At 34.6% G+C, this 15552-nt stretch overlaps 1 protein-coding gene across 5 annotated transcripts in view; it reads left to right on the forward strand.

The window, feature by feature from the left end:
* The window catches only part of UBR2 (ubiquitin protein ligase E3 component n-recognin 2), a 92518-nt gene that overhangs the window by 30667 nt on the left and 46299 nt on the right, over positions 1–15552 (forward strand). For 4 of the 5 annotated variants that reach the window (XM_004673485.2, XM_012722511.1, XM_012722514.1 and 1 more), the window contains 7 exons: positions 834–964; positions 2827–2965; positions 3445–3507; positions 8196–8316; positions 10569–10676; positions 11026–11114; positions 12213–12311. In XM_004673485.2, coding sequence (XP_004673542.1) covers positions 834–964; positions 2827–2965; positions 3445–3507; positions 8196–8316; positions 10569–10676; positions 11026–11114; positions 12213–12311 — 750 coding nt within the window. Of the gene's footprint in view, positions 1–833; positions 965–2826; positions 2966–3444; positions 3508–8195; positions 8317–10568; positions 10677–11025; positions 11115–12043; positions 12143–12212; positions 12312–15552 lie in introns of all 5 variants that reach the window. The other variant, XM_004673484.2, reaches the window with a different exon arrangement.

Below are 15552 nucleotides of genomic sequence, written 5' to 3' on the forward strand. Positions count from 1 at the left end.
CTGGCTGGAAGAAATTTGAAAATTCTTTTTCCTGCTTTTATTGAGTCCTAGAACTATCTCCTTTTGAAATATTACTCTTTTCTTCCATTCTTTCTTATTCTCCATTTGTTTTACATCATTTCCACTAGGTTTGTCTTTGGTGAGGATATAAATAAATGTTGTGTTTCTTTATGTTTATTTGCCAAAATGTGTTGGTACCCACTTCGTGATGTTGGGATATAATTCATTTTGACACTGTTTAGCAATTAAGGTAATGCGTATCTTTAGATTGAAGAAAAGGCATGAAGATTAAAGATGGTGTAAGACATGACTGAAACTATTGTGTTTATAATAATATTTTTTATATTAACCTAGAATTTAGTGACTTACTGTGTAAGTCTAATGTAAGATTCCCAGTACTGCTGAGCAAAAGTAGATGAGTAATTCTAAAACTACCCAGGAGGAGTTTTTAGATCCAGTTAACTTCTCCCTATGAATATACTCAAAATCAGACTTCCTTTTACTTGTAAATCTAAACATTACTTGTCTGTCTCTATGACATTCTTTTGTTTATGTTGAAAGTTGGGATTTATAGACTGTGAAGCTACCAAAAATGGTTTAATGTTAAGTTTTAAAGATCCTAAAATATCATTCTAAAATTTTTAGATGTGGTTATTAGGCTTACATTGCCAGTTACCATGAACAGCTTGCTTTTGTGGGCTGGAATACAGAGATGAAATTGTTGAAGAGAAGCTGAAGGTGAAAGAGCTTTTTACAGTAGTAATTTGAGGATGGAGGCAGAATGGGAAAGAGGGTCAGCATGTATTTACACAGTTGCCTTTTTATTGTTTCAGGATCCTCTTGTGCATTTATCAGAAGATGTGATAGCAAGGACTTACAACATTTTTACTATTATGTTTCGATATGCAGTAGAGATATTAACCTGGGAAAAAGAAAATGAATTGCCAGTGGATTTAGAAATAGAGTAAGTATAATTCATTGTGTCTGCATTTGTGTTTGTTTAAACTCATTTTTAGCCATTTTGATTCTGATTCATTAGGATAGAATACAATTTTTTTAATAATTGTTTTTCTCCTGAACAATAGCTTTGATTTTATAGCTTTTTTTTTTTATATATATAGCTTTTAAATACATGTAATCCACTTGATGGGTAGAAGTCTTCTCTGTCAATTGATTATTTTAGCTGGATTGTCCATATTGAATCCTCATCAAGGCTCAGCTGCTGGGTTCAGGCACAGGCAGTTTCCTCTTCATTATCTGAGAAAACTGATCAGTAAACTATGCAGTTCTTTTCGTTTCATCCACTAGGTAAGATTAGGGAATGAGCTGTTCCCTACCAGTTTTCTAGTTTAAATAAATGCTCAACCTTAGTTTACCCAGTTTAATTCTAAGTTATTCTACACTTTGTGCTTCTTTTAGCCTACATCTGACACTTGTTGTTTATTCTTAGATTATTAAAGAGGTCACAGACTTGTGATCTGAGTTACATGGGCCATAGCTGTGGGCTCAGTGTCCTTGTGAATGTGTTTGCCTCAAGCAGCCTTGGCTTTTATTTCTGTCTAAGTCTACCCAGGCTTGATGGAGTTGTATTCATAGTGAAGGTGGAATACAAGATGAGTGGGTGTCTGAAGGATATTACGTGTTCTTTTTTACTTTCTCAACAATGTTTCCTATAATTCGCTTGGGGGTTAAAGTGTTTTTTAATAAAATGAAATTACTGCACTTTTGAAAATCATTCAGTACTTCGTGACTTTTTCTTTATCAACTTCAAATTGGGAACTATCAATTCAAGATCAAATTTAGACCCTGCAAAATAGAAGAGTTTTGTTTGTATTTTTTTTCTTCTTTCATTGTAGATTCAGGCCAGCACGAAAGGGAGAGAATCTTTCTTCTCTTGCAATGTTTTCCCATCTTAGTAAATCACTTTCCATCTATCAGAAACCTGAATCACACATACTCATTCCTATATCAAGTCCATCTGGTTTCCTTCATTAAAATTCTACATCTTTTCGTCTCCATTACTGCTATTCTAATCTAAAGTAATTTCATCCTTGGGCAACATGGTTAAGAAACAGGATTACCATATCACTCTTGTCCCTCATGGTTCATTCACCACACTGCAGCCAAAGTGAACTTTAAGGTAAATGTGACCATATCTCCTATTTCAAATCCCTAATGGCAAAATAAGAAATCTGTTATAAGGTCTTCAGGATTTCTGCCTCTCTCCACACTAAGCTCCTTCCTCTCTGTCCTCTAGCTCCCAATATTTACCTTTGGTCCCTCAGGGCCTTTGCTTTTGCCTTTCTCAAGCTTGAGATTTCTCAGTTTTGGCACTCTTGGTCTTTTGGATAAAATTTATTCTTTGTATGGGAGCTTTCCAGTGGATTGTAGACTATTAAGCAGTTTACCTGGGCCCTTATGCACTAAATCCCAGTGATGTCCCAGTCATGACAACCAAAAATGTATCTAGACATTGCAAAATGGTCAACTGTTGGGGTCAGGAAGGAATTGCCCCCAATTAAACACTAGTAGCCAATTCTGACTTCAGCTATCAGATTACTTCTCTGGTATTTCTTCTCTAAGATCTGACCTGCTTTACCCTGCTGTAACATCCTACTCTTCTTGATAAGCCAGTTCATATAGAATTATTCTTCCTCACCAAATGGTAGTATCATAGAGCTGGAGTCATAAGTGACTTCATACAGATTTGTGTGTACCCAGTGCCTATTACATTCCCTCATGCAAAGTAGGTCCTTAATGAAATAGCCTGGAACAAGATAATAGTCAAAGGTATAATTAATATGTAATAAATGTTTTACTCCACAGACAGAAGAGTGACACTTACTATTGCATGCTGTTTAATGATGAGGTTCACACCTATGAACAGGTTATTTATACTCTTCAGAAAGCTGTTAATTGTACACAAAAAGAAGCCATTGGTTTTGCAACTACAGTAGATCGAGATGTAAGTAATTTCATTATTTTCATGTTCCATAATAAATAGGACTTTTACTACAGATAAGTTATCCTAAAAAATTAAGTCAAGGGTATACACATCTTTGGTAATTTTTTTTTTTTTTTAATTTCACTTGGATACTGACCTAAGTATATATTGGTTATAACTATAACCTATTGTCAGATAGAAAGTTTAAGAGGAAATATAGATACAGTTACCCTCATTTGTATGGCTTGGAGATACTTAGTTATGAAAACAGACATTATTTAGAAGAATAAATGTATTATTTAAGGAAATACTAATGGTTTGAAAATACTAGGATAGATATGAAGGAAGCTGTTTTAGTTTAGTTTTCATGACTGAATAGAATGAAGTTATAAATACTAAAAATTGACCAGAGTTGTATGCTGATATGTTTATTACTGTTTCAGAATTTATTAAAGCTAAATATATATTCGCATGTTAATTTTTAATGTCTTTATTTATAGGGACGTAGATCTGTTAGATATGGAGACTTCCAATATTGTGAACAAGCTAAATCAGTAATTGTGGTAAGTAGTTTTAAAACATGTTTACACTGTTACATTTTGTTAGCTTAAGCTAGCTCCTCATTTTTGGCTTTTATGAACATATTTTGCTGCCTTCATCAATATAAAATTAACATGAACCAAAAATCATTTTTAAAGATATGTTTCTTGAGTATAGCATTGTTATTTAGTATTTTAAGTTGTATCAGATTGATAGAACAAGTGAATGTTTAGATGAGATATATCTTTTCTGTCTTCCTATGTCTCCATCAGCGATGTGTTAGAAAGTTTTTTGCTGTTTGTCTTATTTTGTTTTTGATAGGGTTTCATGTTACTTTTTAGGAATTAAACTGGCCTTTAGCACCAAGATTAGAATTCAAGGGAAGTTGTTTCTTGGTACCTTAATAGCAAGGTATGCTACATATCATAATAGCATTGAGTGTATTATTTCTTTAAAAGAGAACTATAATCCACGTTTACATATATTTTAAGAAGTTAGAATTTATGATCTTTAATTATTCCTTGTAACTGCATTTTATGTAAATGACTTTAAAAATAATTTTATATATTATGAAATATTTGAAATACATATAAAGCAATGAATACTTGTATACCCACCTTATACCTTATTTTGTTGTACTTATTTTAAATAGAATAGTATAGAACTCCTTGTATTACATCTTCTTAATCTCATTCCCCTTCCTTCTTCCTTAGACATAACTATTTTCATTAAATCATTTGTTCATTTTCATGTATGCCTTTATATTACATTTATTAATTATCTGTCAGTGTCCTATGCATGAATCTGTAGGCCTTTAAATGCTACATATCAAGATTCATTCTTAATGTATTTTGCCTTTTCATTTTAGGGTTGTTTCTTTATTTGCCTCTGTTAATACAGATACCTATAAAATATTTTAATGATAACTATAGCATAATTCTTAAATTTCCCTACTGGTGAACAGTTAAGCTCTTTCCATTTTTACTATTGCTAAAAGTCCTGCTGTTGACATTATTTTGTCCCCTTGTGGCTTGAATGCAAATTTCTCTAGGGCACATACTAGTTGTTAGAACGTGAGCATTTTTAGCTTTATGCTTGCCAGGTTAGTCTCCAAAATGGTGACTGACTCACATTCCCACCAGCAGTGTATGTGACTTCCATTTCTCCACAATTTTGTCAAAACTATATATTACCAGTTTTTTTAATTTTTACTATTCTAATATGTATAAAACAATCTCATTAGTTAAATTTGCATAGCCTTAATTACTATGTACCTTAATTTGTGTTGGCCATTTAAGAGTTTTCTGTGATTTTCCTGTTCATATTCTTAACCCATATTTTCTTTTACAGTATTTGTCATTTTCTTACTGATTTATTAGGGGTTCTTTTCATAAGTAGAATTATAATCTTTAGTTGCAAATATCTTTCCCCATATGACTTTTTTTTTTTCTAAAGATTTTATTTATTTATGCATACAGAACTAAGGTACAGGCCATAGGTGTGACGGAGGTGAGAGGATTCACCAGAGACAGTGGGGAGCAGGATAGGCCAACTGACGAAGTACACTGCTGAGGGGAGCAGTGGATAGGTCAGGAGAGGTCTGCCTCGCCATGTGGATCCCCTTAGGGGTGGGGATCAAACTCATGCTGAGTAGCTTTATCTTCTTAGTGTTATGCTTTTACCCGCTGCACCACCAGGGAGGGCCCTATATGTGACTTATTTTAAGTTTGAAGAAACTCAACATTGAACAAAAGTTTTACATTTTAAGTAGCACAGTATATCTTTTTCCTTATGATTGGTACTTGTGGGTCTTAAGATATCTCTCTTGTGGCCCTCCCTGGTGGTGCAGCGTGTTAAAGCACTGCACAAAGAAGATTAAGCCACTTCCTTATGAGTTCTATCCCCGCCTGCCTGGGAGGAGATCCACATTGCGTGGCAGACCTCTCCTGACCCGCCCGCTGCTCCCCTCAGCAGTGTACTTTGCTGATCTGCCTGTTCTGCTCCCCACTCTGTCCCTGGTGAATCCTTTCACCCTCCGCAACTCTGGCCTGTACCTTAGCTCTGTATGAATGAATAAATAAATAAATCTTTAAAAAAAGATATCTCCCTTGACAGCAGGACATATTTGATTTAATGTATTACATTCTCTAGTGTGGTTGTGTAAAATATCCCCATTCCTTTTTTTTTTTTTTTAAGATTTATTTATTTATGCACATTCAAGATTTGGGGTACAGGCCAGAGAGGCAGGGGCAGTGAGAGGATTCACCAGAGACAGAATGGGTAACAGAACAGGCTGATTAACAAAGTACACTGCTGAGAGGAGCAGAGGACAAGAAAGGAGAGATCTGCTGCACCCTTGTGGGTCACCTCCCTGGCTGGGAAAAAACTCGCACTGCAGTGGCTGCCGGTCAGTTCATAGTGCTGAGCCTCAACCTGTTGCACCACCAGGGAGACCCTAAAATATTCCCACTCTTAGGAATTGTGGATTCTTTGGAACACCAAAGTATCTACAGATAAGAGTTATGATGCAAGTAACTTATCCTCAGGGATTCATTTTTTAAAATGCCTTTGTTTGTGTGTACACAGGTTCAGCTTTTAAAAATGTATTTATGTGTATCGCTATCTAGGTATACAGAAAAAAAGGGTAATATGCAGATTATAAAGCAATTTTTTAAATGTTTACAATACATGCATCTGGGTAAAGAAAAGGATGCTTTTCCCTCATATGTTGTTTTATAACTTCTTATGTTCAGTAGTATTTTAAAAAACTGTTGTAACCTCTGATGGTACTCACATAGAGTAGTAAGTCCAATAATAGATGCTAGTATGAAGATAATCTAGGGCACTACAAATATATCCTAAGGGAGGTTAGGAGCTTCTTAACCAAGATTAGAGAACCCTACAAATTATAAAAGAAACATTCATATACTCATAACCAAAATTAGAACGCAGATTGTAGATTGAGAAAAAATATTTCTAATACAAATGATATTTAATGTTTATGATACAGAGCACACATAGATTATCAAATAGGGAACAGAAAACAAAATTTTAAAATGAATATTAAAAGGCAGGCAGAACAGATAATTTAGGTAGTCAGTGTATATGAAAAGATTGAATTCACCAGTAATCAGTTAAATGACAAGTAAATTTCATCGATCAGAATGTAGAAATCAGCGGTTATAAAGTACCTTCTCTCATAGAAAATAGGAATATTTGTGTAAAAAGAAATGCTGTAGTAGATTTGGAAGATAATCTATATCATCACTTCTCAGAGTTTACCCCATTGAAATATAAGCATCATTGTGGATAAAGATGTTTGGTATACTTGTTTTGTAATCAGATGACTGTAAATAAAATGTCTAAGGTTGCCCATCTCTAGAGGATGTTTAAGTAAATCCATATTGCATAATGTTATATAGTCACTAACACCACCAAAAAAAAACAACCAGTTAAAGGAGAGATGCACAATAGTGTATGTATTGTCCAATTTTTATAAATCAAATAGAAAACCTTAAATATGTGTATATATAATTTATAGAGATGAAAATATGCAAAGATGTATTATGTTAATGTGGAACGTGGAGATGGATGAAGCAGGGATGGAGGGTGATCCAAACAAAACATAAAAAGAAGGCAAATATATGTTAAAACATTTTGATAGGTTTGAATAGACATTTCTCCAAAGAAGACATAAATTGCTGATAAGTACATGAAAGCACACTCAACATTACTGATCATTAGGTAAATACACTAATAAAAACTACATGGATAACACCTTGTGCCCATTTGAATGACTTAGAATAAACAAAACAAAAGATCATGTGTTGGTAAGGATGTGGAGACAGTGGAACCCTGGTACTACACTGCTGGTAGGAAGTGAAACAGTGGCCACTCTGGAAAACACTGGTAGTTCTCAGAAAATTAGAAACAGAATTACCTTATCATCCAACAGGTGCTTCTGCATATATTCCCTAAAATTGAAAGCATAGCCTTAGATATTTATATACCAGTGTTCCCAGCAAGCTAGGGCAGAAGCAAGTGTCTTGTCAGTGGGTGAATGGATACTCAAAATGTGTGTGCAGATGGTAGAGTATTACTTAGTCTTAGAAAGGGAGAAAATTCTGACACATACTGCAAGGTAGATGAACGTTGAGAAATGATGTTAAGTGAAACAAGCCAAAAAAAGAGAAAAGCTGTGTGATTCTATGTGTATGGGATACCTGGAGTGTTTGATGGATACAGAGTTTTGGTCTTACAAGATGAAAAGAATTCCGGAGATTGCTTACTGCAGTGTGAATGTAGATAACACTATTGGACTATACATTTTAAAAATGTTTGTGGCAAATTTTTTACATTATGTGTATTTTACTACAATTTTTTAAAAGTATTGATAACATCTATGCAGTGAACTACATTAAGAAGTTAAAGGCCTAAAGCAAATTTAAACAAGTCATATTTGTAGGACAGATTTTCGAATAGAAGACCAAAGATTCAGATTACTGAACAGCTTCTTACTGTTTTGTAAGAATCCAAAAATTCTTTCTATAAAATTAGGATCTAACTTGGCAAGCCAAGTAGTATTTTTCTTACATGCATACATAAAGAATTCTCCTATAATGATGAGAGTGTAGTTGAATTTAGTAAAAATACTAACTTTTTAAAAATAGTCTTTAAGTTTGCTTTCTTCACCCTACCATTTCTTTTTAAGAGGAATACCAGTAGACAGACAAAGCCACTCAAAGTCCAAGTCATGCATTCGTCTATTGTCGCACATCAGAATTTTGGTTTGAGACTTTTATCTTGGCTGGGAAGTATTATTGGATACTCAGGTAGGTTCATAAATGCGTGTGCTGATTGCCTTAAGAAGGAGCTCATAGACCTTAGCAAAACTGATGTTGGGGAAAAATCAAGTGGAATAATTTTGATTTCACATTTAAAGGACCACCTCAGGTTATCTTTATGAGTAGAAAAACCTGTGTTTCCCAAAACTTTGGTATACAACATTTTTTATATGTATTTAAAGAGTTTTATGTTCAAATTAATGCAAGAGATTGGATTAAACAGTGGTAAATGACTTTAGTTTGCTAGTAACTGTTAATCCCACAACTTTGATAACTTTTTTTTTTTATGAAGCATTTTTTTGTGATCCCTGTTCCATTGAGCAAGGTCAAAACTCCCCTATAAATAAAATCTAAATGATAGGCCTACTTTAATGATAAGCCTAAAGGATAAATTTTTATTTTTGTTTTGACTTTTTGGTAACTAATAATTTACAACTCTAAAAATTTGCAAATTTTAAGTTACTAATATTTGAGGGGTTTTTTCCCAATCAACAAATTAGATGATTTTTTTAATGTAATGGTAACAGAATTTAGAGACCTCATGTCCAGTGCCCAAAATACAAATTGGTTTACAAAACTAAAGGTAAAATAGAAATAGATCTAAGAATAGGTCTGTACTCTTGTCTCATATGGTTTCTTGGAGAAGAGAGGTAGTTTGAATAAAAGGCATTATAGTGTGTTTACTACATTCATACCTTGCTTGACAAGGTCACGATCTGAGAAATTTGTGATTCCCTGGTTGTCACTGGGTGATTCACAGAGTGTACATGAACCAAGGAGGTATAGCCTACCAGGCACCTGGGCTCTGTGTGTACCCTTTTGCCCCACCATCCTCTCTGTGTGGTCTGTTGTTGACTTGAAACATTATGCAGTGCAGGACTGTATAAAGAAAACTTCTAAAATATGTATTGAAAGGCTGTTAGGTTGTATGGAGGTGAGGAAATTTAGGACATATTTGCTTGCTATTGAGCAATTTAAATGTTTCCAATATAACTTAAATTTAATATAAAAATTTAAATGCAATCCTTCATGGCCTTTTTTTTTTTTTTTTTAAGTTTTGGGGTTTTTTAAATTGGGATACCTGTATACCAAGGACTATGCTACAGTTTTAATGAACAGTATGATGGAGGCAATTTTTGCATACAATTTTCTTTGAGATAATTTGCTATCAATAATGCCTTTGCATCTGTTATTTAGTGCTTATTACAGGTTTTCTCTTTAGCCTTGTAAATTATTTCTGTTTGTCGACTTTTATAATTAAATTTTATAATTACTCCGTTTTTTCTTGGTTATTGGACATGTTCAGAGAAAACTAAAAATAGCGATTTAAGTGCTAGAAGGTATGAAACAAAATGTGTTAAGATTTTGGTCCTCTTAGCCAAAAGTGAAATACGGTTACTTAGTAATTTGCTCACTTAATGAATATAAATAACCAGAGAAAACAAACTGGCAAACCACAACAGGAATAATTCACAGAATCTGAAATGTGGGCTGGTTACCAGAGGGCATGAGGGGAGGGAGAAAGGGAATATGATAGGATATTGGCACTGGAGTTAAAGCAAGAGAAGTATGTATAAAGATGTACTCTCAAAATTTTATAGTTATGTAAGCAGTTGGCAGATCAATAAATTTTGAGGAAAAAAAATATTTTGGTTTTTTTAAGTTTAGCATTTAGAAGCTAGAGAAATTTGTCTTCCAGTGCCATTTACATGGTAGACAGTGTATTTTTGTTTAATATATGAAGAACGTTTTGTTTAATAGATGAAGAACGTTAAATTGATAAAATTCACTGCTACATATTACAGTGCATAGCCTTATATTTATTATAAGTGGTAACACAATTTTATAGCTACCTTCAGTTGCAAAATATCTAACAATTTTATTGTAATACAGTTTTTAATAAATTTTACAAAAATTACATTAAAACTTACATTAAATTATGTAGGTGCTTAAAGAATGATGTATCAGTTGTTTTGAGGAGGCTTTCCCCTTTTTTTAAAAGCATAAGAAATTATTGACTGATAGAAATATTTTGGCATATTTTTGTAAGAATTGATGTGCAATTCAAGATTTGGGCCTTTATCCTTTTTCTTACAATGTTAATAAATAGTTAATATGTTTACTTTTTCTGAATAAATTTTCCTTTTAGTAAAACTATAGATTCATTGGAATGTTTCTACTAAAATAATTTTATTTAAATATTTCAAGGTACTATTTCATGACTGCCTTTCTGTTTTAAGATGGCCTTCGCCGAATTTTATGTCAAGTTGGTTTACAAGAAGGCCCAGATGGTGAAAACTCTTCTCTAGTGGATAGACTGATGCTTAGTGATTCCAAATTGTGGAAAGGTGAATCTTTTTAACTACTTTCTCTTTTGTATTGAGGTAATGGTTGTGTAAAACATTATATATGATCCTAACTACTTTTAGGTATGTAGGTAATTGGGATGTTAAATTTTTTTCACTTGGAGAGAAAAACAGATTTGAGTCTGTGAGCCAAATTAAATGAATTTTATATCTTGTTAGAAAACTATATGCAGAAAAATTGATTTTTTTTAAGATGCAGATTACAGATATTTTATACAAGATACATATAAGAGTTTTGATCTTGAGACTCAGAGTTGATCATGTAAAAACCCTGGAAATGTGATTTTTGACTTGTTCAGTATGTCTTTTTCTTACATTTACTCTGTAAAAGGTGCTAGAAGTGTGTATCATCAGTTGTTCATGAGCAGTCTACTTATGGATTTGAAATACAAGAAGCTGTTTGCTGTTCGATTTGCAAAGGTAGGTTTTCACGGTGGAAGAGTTAACAAAATAAACAGGTTATAAACAGTAACTATAGTTTGTGATTATATACAGATTTTGAAAATTAGCAGCAAACAATATGTCACTGTGTTGATTTTAAATTCTAGGAAACTTCATAAATAATCTTTTTATAATTTCTAAAATTTTAGCAGTGATTCTTTGTTATTCATCATGTGATGACATGAAATACCTCTAGTACAGTATATATGATATGAAATAAAAATTTAAACCTATGTCATTGTGAATTACAGTATCATTACTATAAAAATTTATTTAAAGAGAAGATAATTGAAATGACCTGTATACAAGGGATGTGATTAAGAATCATACACTTTAGGTTGTTGACATACTTGAATCATGTTTCCTTTCTAGTGGCATTTTATTAAGTTACCTGCTTTTTGTTGGCTTTTTTTTTTTCCTCCACCTGAATTAGCAGGTTTTTTGGCTCTTTGAGTTGTTAACCAAGGAGCAGTAGGAGTCATTTGGGGAGTTCTTACAGAATACATCTGTTTGTGTTCCATTCTCAAACCCACTGAGGCATTCACCAAGAGTGGAGTCCAGCTATGTATACTTTGATGAAAGAGTCAACAGAGGATTCTGATAGGCACCCAGAGGTAACAAAGTCTAGTTTCCTCAGAGGCAGTGGGTGCTGTGGTTTAGCCCCACAGGTGCACGTCCTAGTATTTTAGAAGTTGTCATTCTTGTTTGAGCTCACAAACTGCCATTGTGCTCAAGAACATTGCTCAGTAACTGAGTATTCATACAGAATTTCATTGGTAGAAATCACTCCAGTTATCTTTGTCATAGCAGTGTTACCTTATTGACATCCTCCAGCACTGACTTTAAATTATAATACTTAAAGATTTGGTCAATGTGGATTAGAGGTGAATCTCCCCCTTGTTGTTTAGAATTACCAGCAGTTGCAGAGAGATTTTATGGAGGATGATCACGAGCGAGCAGTGTCCGTGACTGCTCTGTCTGTCCAGTTCTTCACCGCACCTACTCTGGTGAGTAGTGCTTGTCTTTTCTTTGTAACTGATAGCTGGCACTCCTTGCCTTTTTTTGCCTTCTTAATAGAACTATGAGCGTTTGCAGAGTGATTATGTGACAGATGACCACGACAGAGAGTTTTCAATCGCAGACCTCTCGGTTCAGATATTCACAGTTCCTTCACTTGTAAGTACTGAAAGCCTAAGAAGAATGTTCTTATTTTCCATTAAAAGAAATAAAGATTTGAAATAATAGAGAATAAGATTTATTTATTCCTTGATAGGATATTCTACTGATGAACCAGCAAACTTCAGATACCTTAAGCCATAATAAAATGTATCTTAAAAAATGTAATTGAGAGAGAAAAAATTATTTAAACTTAATTTGTACTTTTTCCTAGTACTGCCTGAGGTTTTAAACTGATGAATTAAAATTAAACTAATTGGTTTAATAAACTTATCCATTAGAAGCAGACAACGCATACAATACAATCTCACTTTGAGGTCCCCTCCTTCCTCTAATGAGGAAAGGGGGTAGCTAAAACAGTTGCATTGTAGTAATTGGGTGGTCTTGTACTGATTACTCCAGAAAGAAGGCATTGTTAGGGTGTGTAGTAGTTAAAACTCATACCTAATTCATTCAGCAGAAAGTTATTGAATGCCTGCTCCTTACTGATCATAGTTCCAAGTTTTGGGGAAATGAACAAAAACAGAAGTAGTGTTTGCCCTGAAGGAACTTAGAATAAGGGAAAAGAGTCATATAACTGGTCAACTAAAGATTTGATGAAAACTGAAGAGTTTGGATGTTTTGAGAGAGAATGATAAAGATCTGACTTTTCCCACAGTTCAGAGAGTCTCAAGGAAGGCCCCTTACGCATTGTCGTAAGGAAAGCCCATGCAGAGGGACCAGCACCTGAGAGAGGCCTGAACTAGGGAGGAGTGTCACCTTTACTGAGAACAGAGAGAAAGTCAATACAATCAAAGACCCTAGAATTTGGAGTGAAATGAGATCAGAAATGTAGATAGGGAACAAATTTTGTAGACTTAAGAGTATGCTATAGGTGTATCTTCCAGTTTTTAAGATTTTTATATTGTTTTCATGTTCAGGCATATAGCTATTGGCTCAGTTGAAGCTACCAGAAATCTATTCATGCAGTAATGAAATGTTACTACAGGCCAAAGGGAGGATTTTAGGTTTTAAGAGCATGGGAAGGCATTGAAGAGTGCTCAGTGGCACTTAAACCACCATTTTTAAAAGATGGTAAAGCTTATCATTTGGAGAACAGATTGGCAGGGGGCAGAACTAAGTATGGGAAACCTAATTAGAAGGCATTGCTGTCTATGATCCAGACCAGCATTGGTGGTGGCTTGCAATGAGATGGTGGCAATGGATATGAGTAGTGAGAAGTGCTTGGGTTGTAAAATCAACAGACCTGGCCAAGGGTTGGCTTTGAGAGGGAATGGGTTTGGTTAGTGATTTGGTTGAAAGGTTTGAGGGGAAAAGTCTAGGTGTCTGATTCAAAACTAAATGTATGTTGTGCCACTCACACAGGGAGTCTTTGACTTCTGATGTACTTTTGTCCTACTTTTTGTGGGTTTTCTCACTTTAATAAAAATCTTTGATGATTGGCAGCTAGTGTACTTTTTAAAATGTTTGCTGGGCTGCATTATTGATAAGTAGATGGATGATCAATTTAACAAGATCCGTATTGTTGTTATGAACCATGTTTTGTTTAGATCATCCTTTATATTTTGATCACCCTTGTGAGGGGAGGGAAGAGCCTGCTGGTCACATTGGAAAATATTACAGCTAAGCCTAATGATATCCCTTTCCAGAGGTTTCTTTCAGTTGGACTAAACCACCAACTCCAGGGCAAGCCCAAGCATGCGGCCTTCAGCATTAATGCTCTTCCCATCTGTCAGCAGACAGCATACGCTTCTGACCAGGCCTCTGAATCCAGTAAACTAGAGTTGTTGAAAAATGGAAGCAGTGGGATCCAACTGGTAGTTAACTTGCATTGTCAAAGCAAGTGCAGTTGCAACTATTGATGCCCAGGCAAGATTTACTGAAATGTTAAGATCTTCACAATATTCTTTAATGAATTTGGAGGCAAATTCTGACCCATTAGTGACATTAGCATGCAGCTGGAAGTCCCCAGTGATGTAGCCCACTGCAAAGTTACTGCTTGTCAACTTTGATTTGGCTCTATCCAAATCTGGTACCCAGCAAGCCAACCCTCAAAAGCAGATGGTTGACCCATGGATTGCGGAATAAAAGTCAGCATAACAGGCAACATTTATATACTCCTTCTTATGAGAAGACTTGATTTTACCACTTTTCTGTGTTTAGTGAAAAGTTGGTATCAAGTGTCAGCTTCAAACTTTTGACAAATTCCTTATGCAGAGTGTTCTGTCAGTGTCCCATTTATTTTTCTGTGAAAGTCAGACCATACTCACACCATCTGTTTGGTCTCAAAGGTCTATCAGTATCAGATAAACCAGGTAGCGAGAATTCAATGCCGCTGCATCTTTGTTTTCCCAACACAAAACCAAACCCCTTGTTGAAAATATCTCTGGCATTTTTGCCAAGTCAGCATATGCTGGAGGAATACACATTGGTACGCACAGCCTTTATCACACATCACCATGGTGAGGCCATGGAAAGAGTTGATCTGATGGTCTCCTGAGGAGCCACCTCTGCTGTGAGGCGCTGAAAGTCAGAGCAGCTGCCTCAGGTGGACACTGCCCTTCTGGGAGACAGCTCTCTACATAGCCAGTTATTTCACAGTGACTAATAGGAAAGAGCTGGCCAAGTAGTGACAGTACCAGTAACAGCCTAGAGCCTAACTAGGCTAGAAAAGTGGATGAAGATCCATGATCAGAGTAGTAATATGATCATCAAAATAAGATTAGACTTTCTGACTTTACTGTGGAACAGAGAATGAAATCCAAATTGTTATGAAATACACTCAGCTTCGTTCATAGTAAGACAGGCAAATTAAAAATAATTTGAATGGCATAAATAACAGATGTTAGAAGTTGTATTGTGTCATGAGGACATGAGGGTTAGGGCATACATTGTAGGTGGACATATAAATTGGTAAGTTGCTTTGAGAAAATTTGGTAACAGTCAGTTTACAATGTGCATATTCTCTAATGTACATACTCAGCAATTCTGCTACTAGGAAATTATTCTTAAATTTCCTTGCAACTCTACATAGTAGATACTTTTTGTAGCATCTTTTGTAATAAATAACATAAGGCTAGGAAAAAGCCCAGATGTTTACCACCAACGGTCCGATTGAGTAAAATATAAAAGAGTACCTGATGATAATGAAAAAGAATGAGGGAAATTTGTAAACAATTTGTGAATATATCAAGTGAAAAGACAGTCTTTACAATCTTTTATTGTACTGGGAGGAACACGT

Source organism: Condylura cristata, unplaced genomic scaffold (assembly GCF_000260355.1).
Source record: "Condylura cristata isolate star-nosed mole 26May11 unplaced genomic scaffold, ConCri1.0 scaffold00001, whole genome shotgun sequence".
NCBI classification, from domain to species: domain Eukaryota; kingdom Metazoa; phylum Chordata; class Mammalia; order Eulipotyphla; family Talpidae; genus Condylura; species Condylura cristata.